This window comes from Haliaeetus albicilla, chromosome 5 (assembly GCF_947461875.1).
Source record: "Haliaeetus albicilla chromosome 5, bHalAlb1.1, whole genome shotgun sequence".
Classification (NCBI taxonomy): domain Eukaryota; kingdom Metazoa; phylum Chordata; class Aves; order Accipitriformes; family Accipitridae; genus Haliaeetus; species Haliaeetus albicilla.
The window spans coordinates 20,339,480-20,354,253 of record NC_091487.1 but is presented as its reverse complement, the minus strand read 5'-3'; the positions used below and the strand labels follow the sequence as shown (position 1 = coordinate 20,354,253).

Here is a 14,774-nt window from a genome sequence, read left to right as displayed (position 1 = left end):
ATATAGTTCAAAAAGAACTTCAACTGTGTTGAAATGAACAGTCAAATCTCCCTCCTATCGATCTCACTCCAAGCCTTCAAACTCCAAGACTGAACTTCTACTGTGTAACTTGCAATTAATTTTCTTGGCTTATTCCTTAAAACTGCAGCTGATGAGAGCAGGACTGTTCCTTCAGGTTCTAATCCCTGCTTAGCGACTGTCAACAAATTGAGCTAAAGGGGGTCTGCAGCTGAGGATGCCTAACCATGCTCAGAACTGGATTCTAAAGAGACCACTGGTCACAGAATGTACAATAACCACTGCAGACCCTGGTGTATCTAGTTGCTCCCTGGTCGGATGTTTGATGAAATCCCTGTTTTACATAGCCCTTAACAGGCTGGATACTGACTGTATTTCACTTTCCTGTACCTATTTAATGATATATGAGGCAGGCTGAAGTGTATTTACTGACATTGTTTACCCTGACACAAGCAGATGGAGTCTTATATTTCTCAAAGAATGATCCTCAAATTCTAGAGCCTGATATTCTCTCAGTGATCCGAGATATTTTACTGAATTTAAAATTTCTGCAGATCACACAAGTTCCATCTGTATTTTCAGGGATCTTCCTGAGAAAAACAGATAAATACAACCTGTACAAGTTGTACCCTGGGAATGCAATTTAACTACAAAATTTATTGTTAAATTTGTACAAATTACTAATAATTACAACTAAATTCAATCTCACACTCAGAATTTTCATACTTTTTCAGTCTGGAAAACCCCCAAATTAAGAGAGAAAACAGAAAGACATGGCACAAAAATGTATCAGTGGACACTAGTTAGTTTGCTTCCTATATGGTCAAAGGGTAAACTACAATCTGAATCACTGTCATCTCAAATCTTGAAGAAAAATCTGAGTTACACCCAATACTTCTAACAACAACTTATCAACCAGAAGTCTCATTCTTCATTTTTTTCCTATTCTGAGTGTTTGAGTTGCTTTGAATCTGAAGCATTTTAAAGTCAACACAAAGCACCATTCACATGCATTTCATTTTGAAAAATCACTAGTGTAAAAGAGAAATCAAGCATTAAAAAACTTCAACATACCCGTTCATCATTTGTTGCTCTTGTCGATTCTTCCTTTCCCTCATCTGGCAGAGGAATTCTAGTCAAAGCTAGTCCATTTAGGGCAGCTAACTTTAGAGGCCCTATTTTTTTTGCATCATTTTTATTCTTTTTCATACCCTACAAAAGAAAAGCTAAAACTTGTAAATATTCTTAAATATCTGATGAAGTTATAAAGCAGAAACCAGATGAGTTCAATTAAGCAAAGGATACTTCTTTGACCCCTTCTGCAAACAGCTCTGACCTTTTTTTTTTTGATAAGCACTGCAGTGAGAGATTAGGGTGGTGGGACTACATTCCTCCAAGGACACAATACAAGTCTGTCTTCATTCCAGACAGGTTAATGAAACTGAATGAGAATGACAAATACTGTTCCCTACAAAGCTCACAACTGAGGGTGTGAGGTGACAACTCTGGATAATTAACATTCTTGGACAGAACTGGAAACAGTTTCCAACACCAAAAATACACAAAAATGATTCCTTACTAGACTATTCAGTTTGCAGGCACTTTTCTTCCCTAGAAGTGAGCATAACAATGAGCATACAAAACATGAACACAGAACTGCAGACAGATCTGAGCCCTGCACCAGACCAAGAATGATTGATTATTTGAGAAAAATACCAAAGGAGGATTTTTATGAAAGAATAAAATTCAAATCATTCTTTTAAAAAGTGTAAGAGAAAACTTCATCTGCAGTTGCTAAGTTTGGTTGTTAACAAAAATACACTGAAAATGTAAGTGTATACGCTGCCTGAATGATAATCAATGCTTTCAAAAGCTAAATGGTAGTAAGGAATGGGAAGACAAAGCTAAGACGATGAGACCCCATTTAAAAGTGAAGAAATGAACACAAACACAATAGTAAGAGTTCATTGAAAAGCAAAACGTGCAAACATTGGTAGGGGCCCCCTTTGTTACCAGGACATTCATCTCAATATTGAATACAAAAAGGTAATATTCTCTATTACGCAATGGCACTCTTAAATGTTACTGAACTAGAAAGTATTTTACTGATCACTTCCAGTGAAAAAGTTTTAATATCAATTTAATTTCAAAGGCTGACTTGAACATTTACATAGCTATCAGAAGGAAAAGGCAGAGTAGGATTTTGGTAGACATATCAATGTCTGGAAATGTATCTTTTGGAGAACAAAATATTAAGTGACTATCTAAATGTGAACACAAGGAGGAAGGTACCACCTTTTTTTCCTATATCCACATAACAAACAGGAGGAAGGAGATTCAGAAAAGCATACACAATTATAAAATTAATTGAAGGTGATGAAGGTTCATTTAATTGTGTTCAGCTCCATGTACAGCAAGACTGACTGTATTGGTTTTATGTGGCAAGGTTTTGGTAGCAGGGGGGGTTACAGGGGTGGCTCCTGTAAGAAGCTGCTGGCAGCTTCCCCTGTGTTCGAGAGAGAGCGAGCCCATACCAGCCGGCTCCAAGATGGACCCGCCGCCAGCCAAGGCTGAGCCAATCAGTGATAGTGGTAACGCCTCTGTGATAACATTTTTAAGAAGGAAAAAAGTTGGGATAGTGAGAAAAACAGCCGCCAGAGAGGAGTGAGAACATGTAAGAGAAACAACCCTGCGGACACCAAGGTCAGTGCAGAAGGAGGGGAGGAGATGCTCCAGGCGCCGGAGCAGAGATTCCCCTGCAGCCCGTGGTGAAGACCCTGGTGAGGCAGGCTGTCCCCCTGCAGTCCAGGGAGGTCCACGGTGGGGCAGATCTCCACCTGCAGCCCGTGGAGGACCCCACGCCGGAGCAGGTGGGTTCCCGAAGGAGGCTGTGACCCCGTGGGAACCCCGCACTGGAGCAGGTTCCTGGCAGGACCTGCGGATCTGTGGAGAGAGGAGCCCATGGAGCAGGTTTTCTGGCAGGACTTGTGACCCCGTGGGGGACCCACGCTGGAGCAGTGTGCTCCTGAAGGACTGTACACCGTGGAAGGGACACACGCTGGAGCAGCTTGTGAAGAACTGCAGCCCGTGGGAATGGCCCACATTGGAGAAAGTTCGTGGAGGGCTGTCTCCCGTGGGTGGGACCCCACGTTGGAGCAGGGGAAGAGTGTGATGAGCCCTCCCCCTGAGGAGGTGAAGCGGCAGAAAATAACGTGTGATGACCGTAAACCCCATCCCTGCCCCCTTGTGCTGCTGGGGGGCTTGGTGGAGAAATCCGGGAATGAAGTTGTGCCCGGGAAGAAGGGAGGGGTGGAGGGAAGGTGTTCTGAGATTTCGTTTTATTTCTCATTTACCTTACTCTGGCTGATTTGTAATAAATTGAGCTAATTTTCCCTAAGCTGAGTCTGTTTTGCCTGTGACGGTAATTAGTGAATGATCTCTCCTGTCCTTATCTCGACCCGCAAACTTTTTGTTATATTTTTCTCTTCCCTGTCCAGCTGAGGATGGGGGAGTGATAGAACGGCTTTGGTGGGCACCTGGCATGCAGCCAGGGTCAACCCATCACACTGACAGACAAAAGATTGCGAGAGCAGTAACCGTTTAAATACATAGCTTTTGCATAGGTTAGCTTTTGCAGCATCAGCTGTAACAGTTACTATAGCAGTAGTATAGGGTAGTTCCACTGCAGTCCAATTTGTGCAGAAAACTATATGACACCGACTCACGCAGGCAAAGTTAACAACAATCAATTTTAAAAGGCAAAATAATAATAAAAATGGTCTTTCTCCATTAGCACCTGAAATATGCCAAAGACTACATAAAACTGAACAAAAGCTGAAAACAAAATGAGTGGTAAGGACTGCCAGTGAAATTGTACAGTCCCACGCACACCTTGATGTTTCTATGAGGTGGGAATTACAGGGAAGGTGAAACCTGCAGTTGTTCACTATTTATGGCTTCATAAGATTGGAGTAGGAGAAAGAGACATGGCAAGCAACAAATACCTTTAGTGGGATAAAAACAGCCTGAAGAAAAGGCAAAAGTGAAAGGATATGAAAAGGGGAAGGGATGGAGGAGAGAAGAGAATGCAAGTGAAAAATTTCTTGCCTAATGCGTCAGGTCCCCCTCATAGGTCAGAAGAAGAAAGCAAACAAATTAAAAAAAAAACCAAACAATCAGCTACATCCAATTTTTCAGTGAGAGGAAGATTAGAAAGCTGGTAGTGGAATGGAAAGAGTTGCTTCTGTTCCAGATAAGGACAGGTAGGGCAGAATTTGGGATATAGAACTGACTTTAAATTAGCTCATTCTACAGTTGCTAGCCAGGTTAGGTATATCAGATGGAGGCTGCACAGCTGGATTTGTGTGGGAGGACTATACAAACAGAACTCAGACATGGCAAAGAAGGGATAAAAGATAGCTAAGCAAAGTTATCAGGGAAAAACAGAAAAATAAAGGTCAAGCTTAAGTTAGCTTTTAATTCACGTGTTTTAAAAGCATCTCAGGTTGATTAAAAAAAAAACCCCAAACCTCATACAAAAGCCTCACACAACTCCTGCTACAAAACAACCCAAAACAAGAATAATAGTATCCACTTACGCCTAGCGGGGGAAGGCCTTCCACAATATTCTTCTTTCCAGACAAAAGATCAGACACAGGTCTCTTCTTTACTGAATCTTTCCTTACTCTGTATCTCCCTGATGTTGTAAGATCAGATTCTGACATAGATGGAGTAAGCAGTCCTTCTCCTCTTCTCTGGACCTGGCTTTCTACTAGTAAATGAACAGGGGTCATATCTTTCATTCTCTTTTCTGTCTCTGTAATATGTAATTTAGGTTCAAGAATATGCAAAGGGCCAGCAGATGAAGCAACAGAGCTGTAAGGGTAGTTCAGTACTGAATCATGAGAATAACCACCCATAACGGATGAAAGTTGGGTTTGATCTTCAGGGAGAGGAGAAAGACTTGTAATAGCCTTGTTTTCTTCTTCAAATTCTTCTTCTTCCTCACTGCTGTGAATCAGCATAGTGGCATCTGAAAGGGTTTTCTTATGATCACAGTTCACACTTTCTTCTTGCTCACTTTCTTTTTGCTTTGTTCTCTCCATCAGAATGTTGGGCTGTGACCCTTCTGAGATAACTCTTGGAAGAGCCACATCTGCTGCAGAAGCTGACATGGTCCTCTCTTTAATTCTTATTCCTTCAAAGCTGGGAGTCAAGCCTGCTATTTCAATACTGTTCCTCTTCTGCAGCTGAGCATGGCGTGCCGATGTTAGAGGTTCACTGACCTCCTGAAGAGAATGTGCCACAGGCAGGCTATCCTCCTGAAATGTCTGGACAGAATGGTGCACTCGCCTTGTGATAAGATCTGGATTGCTGCTGCTAATGTAGATGTGTCGTGAAAGGTCTGGAGTACTATTTGCAGGTCTTGGGTACGGGTATGGGGGAGGTGGTCGATAGACTTGGGTCTTCATTATATTTGGTGCTGGATAGTCCTGAGCCTGGAGCTGCACATTTGTCAACTCAGGCACACTGACTGCCCCAACAACTGGGCGCTTTTCAGCGGGATAGGGATAGGGGGATTGGCTATGAAAACTGTAGTTCAGATTAAATGGATAATGGTTAGATTGTGGGGAAGCGAAGTGAGCGTGTTCTCGTATTTCAGGTTGACTGTAAACTAAGGCATCAGGCCTGCTGTAAGCATATGAATTGCTGATGTTAAGATTTCTCATTGAATGACTCTGCCTATCTGTGTGCACCATTCCCCTGTTGAGCTGTCTCATCACAGTTTCATAGTCTGGCGTGGGACGATAAGAAGGTGGTATTAGTGCACTATGTCTATGTGATGGGACATAATCAGTTCTGAGGACATCGCTTCCAGTAATGCTTGGGTTAGAGGACATGGGGGACGGCTGCAAGTAATGTTGTGGATTGTTCAAGGAGTTTGTGCTATGTGCACTATAGACACTACCATTGCGGATCCGACCACTGTAGTCATGAGGGGCTCTGTCCAAGCTAGTCTGAGAGTGACAGTAGTATCCATTCTGATTGCTCACAAAGAGGTTATCTGAAAGGAAAGTTTAAGAACAATCTTTATGTCCAAGACATCAAACAAAGATATCCTCTCTTAAGATGTACCTAACCAATGTCTGAGATTTTCAAAATCTCACTTATTCTTAGCTATGTATTGAAATGAGAAAGAAAAAAAACCAACCCCACAACCCGAACTTTGTTGTTGTTGATACCTAAGGTATTCGTACCAGAATAACCTATTATGTTCATTTAGATGATGCAAATTACTATCGGAAAACATTGTCTCTGTTTAAGAATGGCTTTCTTCTGTTTATGGTAGCTTTGCTAAGTTTCAGTCCAAGTTAAACAAAATCCATATCAATCTTAAACCACATTAACTGAAAGAAAGAAAGTCTACACCAAGGTTTGCACTAATCTAATGAGATCAGTTTAAACAGCAAGGAAAAAAAAAAGTGCAAACAAAAAAAGGCACCAAAAACCTAAAAGCACCCCCACAACAACCAAACAAAAAACCCCCTCACTCTTCTTCTCCCCCCCCCCCAGCTGTAAATAGATATAGTACCACAAGACCTTTAAAAACAAAAAATCAAATTACCTTTTCTTCAGAAATCTTGGAGACAGTTCAAACCACCACCATATATTGTCTGCACATTAACGTATAACCACTCTTATGGGTAAAGAAAATGATCTAACAGTTTATACATCCAATATATATTTAATAATTTAACCATTACTTCATTGGATGTACAATTTGCCAAGCTCCAGAAGAGAACAGTTCAGTCACTGCTTTCGATGCCTTTCATGATTTAACTCTCCAGGTTCACCAAAATAATTGCCATACTTATGTTAATGAATTTGCTAATAATCAGAAATTCTTTTGTTTGTGAAAAAAATTGTTCAAAATAGGATGTGTGCAGTAGCAAGTATCCAGCAATAATTCCAACACTATATTAGAAAGAATTCAGTTACATTCTGAGTTTATATACCTGTACCTTCATGAATACTTGTGTAACTCTATTTAATAGAAAAGGTGCTTATTCCCTTACTAGTGAGTTGTCACAGTATTTTTTTTTTACCCAGAAAACATGTAGGACTGGAAGGTCCCTATCAAAACTGAGTCAACTTCACAAAAGATTAGATTAAGCCCTTCAGGGAAGTAACTTTGTTAATTAAAGACACAATGTGTAACAATCAAAAAAAAAAGGAAAGAAAACAGCCATGACTCCACTGTAAACCGCTTAAATTAGGAGTGTACATTCCTTGAGAATTGTAATTAGGGTTTGCTCGGGGTTTTTTCCTTTCCTTTTTTCAATCAAATGTATACCAATTCCGTAACTTGCAGAACTCCTAAGCCTTTGAATTCTCCACCACTTTGTAGTCTAGCAAACTCTGAGAGAAACTGCTCTCTTCCTGCATCCTGGGTTTAATATTTTTTTTTTAATTGTCTGAATTGTCTCAGGGCTCAGTTACTCTTCACGGCTATTAAGATCAATATTGACAAGGATCTCACAATGCCATAAGGGACCACAGTCTATACTTGCTGTATATGCTATCATAACTAACTTTGCTCATATCCCATAAGAGCAGCTGAGGGAAGTGGTGGTGTTTAACCTGGAGAAGAGGAGGCTGAGGGGAGACCTTATCGCTCTCTACAACTACCTGAAAGGAGGTTGTAGCGAGCTGGGTGTTGGTCTCTTCTCCCAAGTAACAAGTGATAGGATGAGAGGAAATGGCCTCAAGCTGTGCCAGGGGAGGTTTAGATTGGATATTAGGAGAAATTTCTTTACTGAAAGGGTTGTCAGGTGTTGGAACAGGCTGCCCAGGCGAAGTGGTGAAGTCACCATCCCTGGAGGTGTTCAGAAGACATGGTGCTTAAGGACATGGTTTAGTGGTAGACTTGGCAGTGCTAGGTTAACAGTGGGACTTGATGGTCTTAAAGGTCTTCTCCAACCTGAACAATTCTATGATTCTACTTCACATTAGCCTATATGCCTAGAGTAGCAGCAAGCACTTCAGTGAGCATTGTAGTACAAACCTATCCCATGTTGACCCTATGAATTTATTCAGGTGTAGCTAAAGTAGCTGTAAGTGCAAATTATAGCTTTTACCTTCTTAAATTGTTTAGTCTGGCCTTGGACTTAATGAACCTACCTTGGGAGGATGCATATGGTTCGGTATAATGACCATTGTAATGCAGCTGAGGTGGTGGAGGCATCATATAAGGCTGAGGCTTGGGCTGAGAAATCAAGCATCTTATTGTTAGTTAAAAATTTGTGATTTATTTTAAAAATAAGTCTTGAAGTTTTTTTTTAAATATAATGTAAAATATTATATATATAATGTATAATACATGCACACACACACACAAAGCCTTAGACTTAAACCATTTCTCTAAATCTACGATGTAAGTTTCGCCTGTGACGTCATACAAGAAGTAGTAAAAAAAAAAAAAAAAAAAAAAAAGACCAAAAATAAACCAAAACCCCACACCACCAACCTAAGACTGTATCTTGCCATCTGACATCTAGGAGAGTCTCCTAGACAAGACTCCTAGAGACAGAGCAATCAAACTAAAAATAGAAGTGTTTAAAATATTTTTCATTGTCATTATTTTAATTCCATTATTCAGGTATTACATAGCAGCTTTTTCTACAAGTCAGAAACAGTTCCTCACATACTAGGCTCATCTTTTTCACTGCTCATTTTATTTCACTGAAGGAAACTAATGCCTGATTCAAAGTCAACTGAAATCCATAAAAATGCAAACACAAAACTACTTGCTCTCCTTACCATGGACATCCTGGATGAAGACCGCCTTCTCACAGGATTCACTGTAACAGGCTGGGTTTGTCTACAGAAGAAATTTTATGGTGAGACCATAACAACACCAAGACCTATTCCAAACCCTGGAAAGCGCTCCCAAGTTCAGTTAAAAATCACTCTGCATTTCTTGGAGCCAGGCTCTGTGTTAAATAGTCCTCCCCAACAGTCTCAAAAGGAAAGAGTTCTGTGCATAAACCACCACTGCAGACAGTATGAGCAGAATCACAAAACCAGGATCAAAATACCTCAGTTATTTCTTTGCCTCTTTTCTATGAAGCATAAAAAGGAGATGCCCCTGAAGCAGTGCAGCAGGGCAGAAAAAGCAGCGGAGTAACTGGGGACTACTTCCAAATTTGAACCCCATATAAAATCTCATACTGTAAGTTAGCTGTTCTACAAGACCAGACATAAAATTGTTTACAGAATGTAACGTTACAGATATTATAGGAAGTGGAAAGCACAACTATACTGCATGAGCATTTGTAAGTTCTAATATTCAAGCTAATGGTAATAAACTTTCATAATTTGTTGGATTGCCTCCAGGGTGTACGGTTCAGAAACCTTAAGCTCCTTTTTCTCCACCTTACACTGCACCTGTACTCTGCATCTTGCAGCAAGACAGAAGTCAAAAGACATCAGAATAATACAAATGCAGGAACTGCCAGATTTCATAAAGAAAGATGATTTTTCAGCTCACCCTTTGGGAAGTGAAGGACGAGAAAGGATTGGAAAGCGTGGAAGGGAAAGAATGAGGGAAGATTTCTGAGAGCCCTCCTCAGGTGGAGAGTCCAGGGAGTCTCTAAAGACAAGGTACGTACAGATAAAGAAAAAAAAACCCCTGAACTTAATACAGGCATGCATAAGACAGTTTTCAGCAGCAGGACCAGATGACAGGGAATCTTAGAGTAGAGATGATAAGAAAAGTTTTTTTAAGGACTTCACCTATTAGTAAAACCACATTGTGGTGAAAGGGTTGAAATAAGTAATCCTAGAGACTGACATTCAATACAGAACTGTAGAACTGGAATTATTCAGATAGCAATGCGCAAGCCCCACAAATCCACTACCTCTACGACCGCTTCTTATCCCTCTCAGGAGGCAGCCAGGTTTACAAGCTCGGAGGTATGAGGTCTACTCTATTCCAAATCCATCTTACTCTTCTAAAATAAATTAGGATTAAACACACTAGCAAGTCATCTGTGGTACAAAATATTCCATTATCTTTCCACTGGCCTCAGCAAATTTTGGACCAACCCCTCCATAGTTATCTTCTTGTGTACAAAGAAGAGGAATGGAACATTTGGGAATCGTGCTTCTTTATGGCAGACTATTCACTGGGTCTAATTCTCTATTCTTTGACTAAAGTAACTTAACTGAAGGAAAGCTGTACCAGTGAAGTAGCTCAAATTCCAGCCCTTGATTTACAAGCTGGAGACCAGCCCATTTAAATTTAATTTGATGAATTGTATTAAATTTACTTTGCACTGGTGCTACTTGAGCTATACAGATTCCATGGATATCCAAAGGACCACATACCTCTCAGCTGTCAATCCAGCACATTTCAAGAGTGCTTCACATACACTTCCCGCCCTTTTAAAGGCCTCTAGAGTGTCCTTTCAAAGCAGTTCACCCAAACCCAGGCCAAAATCCCAGTGATTCCAGTAACTCACAAACATTCTAGCAATAGTAGCCCCCAAAGCAACTGAAGTCTGTCATAGCACTGAGATCCAGCAGCAGCGGCCAAACACTACTACTTTTGGTAAGATTTCAGTGTTTAATATTATCCTCTGTTATAAAGCAGAACATGCTTGAGAAACTGCTGCTAAGTATTTTCTCAAAAAAAATTAAGAAAAAAACCCCAAGTCATTAATTACTACCATTTAAAAAGGACAGTAAAGACACTACAGAGGTTATAAAAGATATCACTTCCCAATGCAAGCTTCAAGGGCACCAAGAGTTCTGCTAATGTGTTCTACTTACAGGCTGCATTTATTTAGTCTGTAAAATTTGTGTCTAGCCACACACATCCTCCACACATATTTTGCTGTTTCCATATCTTCCTGCCAAAAAACAAAAATAAAATTTGCATATTAGGCCAAATATGCATACCCTTCACTTGCTTTCAGACAAGCCACTGTAATTTTTGAGATTAAATTAGCATTGACCCATTTTATTTTAATATAACTTCATTACTGTCACCAGGTTTTCCCTAAAACTGTAGGCCTGAACATGCAACTCTAACCTAACAATTTCATTATTTATGAAAAGTTGAAAGTAGAAGCCTTTTGTTGAAGACACTCTTATCAGCTATAACACTAACACAATTTACAGTATATATATATCATGCCATAAGACTGCCAACAGCTGCCTTCTTGACAAAGGCAACTAGTAAATGCTACATAAAATTAATTCTGCCATGGCCCATTCCAGCAAAGCTCTAAGACCATGCTTATCTTTAAATGCCACTGATTTAAAAGTTGAAACAATATGCTAGAAATTTTACTGGAATGGATGGAAATGTTTATGACTACCTGAACCAAACTTGTCAACGTACTCAACATAAAAGGTCAGATATTTAACATCCTCCCGTAGAAAGCTAGCCAGAGACAGTATTATTACTTTTGACTTATTCATACAGTTCAAAGTTGCTAAATATATAAAAAGTAGGTTTTATCCTTTGAGTTAAATTAGCAGTCTTAACTTGTGTTTTTATTTACTGATGCCTTAGTGCAAAAAAAATAAAAGTAAAAATCTACTCACAGTTTGGAATTGGATTGTCTCTTCTTTGTTTGCCAGCTCTAATGCGAAAAACGATTTGTTGTGGGACATGTTGGCAATATCATGCCACCTGCACACAAAAGGGATAGAACATGACTGGCAAGCTCCGATTTTCAAACCACAGAAAATGCAACTGTAGAACAGAACCACCACCAAGAATATGGATAAAGAACTGAGAACAAATAAGAAGTTCATCAATCTGTCTGAACAAGTTGCAGCCCATCACTTCCATATCCATTAAACGACTGCTGAAAGGAAAATATGTGACTAACTCTTTTGATGATGAGCAACATACTACCAGCAACATAACAAACAGTAATAAGTTTATTACTTGTCTTCCATTTGAAATTCTTTCAAGTGTTCTTCTTTAAAAAAAAAAATTAAAAAAATCAAATTTAGACAAATTTAGTTCTCAGTAAATTATAATGTCCTGACTGCTTGAAAGCAAACCATACATTCTAGAGGGGGAAAAAAAAAAAATCTATACTAAACAAAGCCATTAAGGAATTATTATACATATTTTCTAGCACTCTCTTGCATATTGACAGATGAGAAAAAGTTGGACTGCAAGAAATATAATACCATGTATTTATACAACTTCTTGTTAAATATAAATGTAGTTTGCTCCATTTGTATTACATTACTGTAAATGAAGTCTATATCATTGATTTAATAAAAGAATATTCTGCAGTGCACAAACACAGGGGAAAAGCATGATCTACATACAAGACTCTCTCTAAAGGTATTTATATGACTTCCATTTGCATTATACAGATGTGGCTGATAGCATTTTCTATAGCTACTCACCATCATATGCACGAGGTAGAGAAACATTAATGTCCCCATTTTGATGTAGAACAAGGACCCCTCAAATTTAAGGCCTTGGTTCATAGGCATTTATGGACGCAATTACAGAATTACTTGCAACAATCTGAAGCATAACACAGCCTTTGTAAACTGTACTAGTGGGCCATTTGTCTACACTTTTTTGCCACCCAAATACCACGACATCTCTATCCCCAGTAGAACTGCCCATAGTCATACAACAAATAAGCAACAGAGCAGAAAACTGGACCCTGAAATTGGAATAGGAGTACTTTCTGATGCTCTCCAATGTGCAACTTTTTTCTTATGTTTATACAGACACTGCTTTCACAATTATTTGGGAAATTATATGAAATGCATGGACAAAGCTTTATTCCTCTCCCCTGTGTGCTTGGAAAGTCAGACAGCAGAACCGTTGTTGCTTCGTTCTGCAAGAAAGCAGACTAGGGCACTTCTACAACTCTACACAATTAAAAAGAACTTGGCATCAGCTCTCCTATCAGCAGCAGAGATAGAGATTTTTGTGAAGCACAGTTAACAATACCGAATTTATAAATTCAGTAAAAAACAAGACCACTAACAAAAGAAGTACAGTTGCTACTTTCTTTAACCCCAGAAATTCACCATGAGTTCCAGTAACTGTTAGACCTCAGGATTTCAAGATTCTTTTCATATGCAGCCAAAAATTCAACTCTGGAAGACTAAAGTTCACCAAGAATAAAGCCTTTCTTGCTCTAGCGATAACTGCAGATTACTAAGATTCATTAAAAAAATTCGGTATGTATTTTTTTAAATTTATTTCAAATTCTGTCCAAAGATGCCCAAACAACCCCTCTCGAAATCATTGGGAACAAGGCCATTTCACAATTTAACTATCAGAACATTAAATAATAAACTAAAACAATGTATGAATCCAAAATAATGAAACAAATATTATCATGTGACTCTCCTCTATTTCTTTTACATGTAATATATGAAAGGAACTCCTGGATAATTTTGCAGTTGAATATTTCTAAGTGAATTGATGTGCCCATCTTGGGACTTAAGAAGTTCTATATGCAAAGAATTGCTCCTTTTTGACTCAATAGATGTTTTGCAATGGAATGTGTATTAAACATTCATCTTTTAGAATTAATCTGGCTTAAAGAGATTCATCCTGCAGTCAATACATTGAAAAACTCTCATGGACCTCAGTATTCACTGTAGCATGACGACTGCAAGACTGTGTTCCAGTTTATCAAAAGAATAAATACACATCACACCTAAGAGTCATTCATGCTAATGAGAAACACTTTTAAAATATCTTTGTGCACTTCACATTTTATATAAGAACAATACTAACCTAAATACAACAGGAGGACGACCATTTTTGTGTTTCACAAAGATACCATCAAGACATGCTCCAATGAATATGTCACTTCCTTGGCTGTCCTGTAAGAAGTTGCAAAAAATTATGCAAATACAGAAAAAGGGCTTTGAAAGCAAACTTACATGAGGAGCAACTACTTTTACAGTTCTGTGGGAGAAAAGGAGTGGTGTGGTTTTGGGGTTTTATTTATTTTTGGCAGGAAGTAAATCTTTTTTAAACAGGGGAAAAAAAGCAACTGAGACAGAGATCAAAGCCCTGTTTACCTTTGCAGGATAGGTCTCTTCACCATAGCCCTCCATTCTCTCTACTTCTTGCATATATAACATTTCCGCATCAGGAGGAGTAAGGCCTCTACAAATGAAAACAACAATCAGCTAGTACTCTCAGTAAGAAAAAAATCATCTTTGTTTTACTCTGACACAGTCAAAGCTTGAAAAGCATCTCCAAGACATCCAGACAACCATCAAATCATGCTGTTTTCCTCTGCACCAATGGCTGATATATTTGTCTCAGCCTTTACGCCAATTCTAGTAACTTCTTTCTCTCAGGCATCTCTAGGGGTAAATGGCTACAAAGACCAGTTAAAATTATCATTTCTGCTAATGGCAGACAATTATCACATTCTTCTTCAAATCCATCATTGCCACCGTATTTTCTCACTTTATCAGAATGATTATTCTGGCACGCGTGTTCAAGATGTGTATTTCTCCTACTGCAGTATACATGTTTAGGACCAATATGAAGTTTGATGCTTCACATTTCAAGAAAGAGCGCCTCATTTTCTAAATGCTGACAGAATTTTAACTGTAATGGTTTGAAAACATGAGAAGGACAAGATCTGTAGGTAAAGGTAGTATTTTTTTTAACTAGACCAAGTGGCAAAGACAGTTTTCTCACAGACTTGCAGTAGTGACACAAGGATTAAAAGCTT

The 14,774-nt window shown here is 39.0% G+C and overlaps 1 protein-coding gene across 7 annotated transcripts in view; it reads right to left on the bottom strand.

Annotated features, from left to right (window-relative positions):
• Positions 1-14,774, bottom strand: part of PTPN21 (protein tyrosine phosphatase non-receptor type 21) — a 49,592-nt gene that overhangs the window by 11,703 nt on the left and 23,115 nt on the right. For 6 of the 7 annotated variants that reach the window (XM_069783693.1, XM_069783689.1, XM_069783690.1 and 3 more), the window contains 9 exons: positions 14,107-14,194; positions 13,817-13,905; positions 11,632-11,719; positions 10,852-10,931; positions 9,569-9,670; positions 8,839-8,899; positions 8,200-8,284; positions 4,617-6,082; positions 1,093-1,230 (listed from right to left, as the gene is read on the bottom strand). In XM_069783693.1, the coding sequence (XP_069639794.1) occupies positions 1,093-1,230; positions 4,617-6,082; positions 8,200-8,284; positions 8,839-8,899; positions 9,569-9,670; positions 10,852-10,931; positions 11,632-11,719; positions 13,817-13,905; positions 14,107-14,194 (2,197 nt within the window). The remainder of the gene's footprint in view (positions 1-1,092; positions 1,231-4,616; positions 6,083-8,199; positions 8,285-8,838; positions 8,900-9,568; positions 9,671-10,851; positions 10,932-11,631; positions 11,720-13,816; positions 13,906-14,106; positions 14,195-14,774) is intronic. The other variant, XM_069783694.1, reaches the window with a different exon arrangement.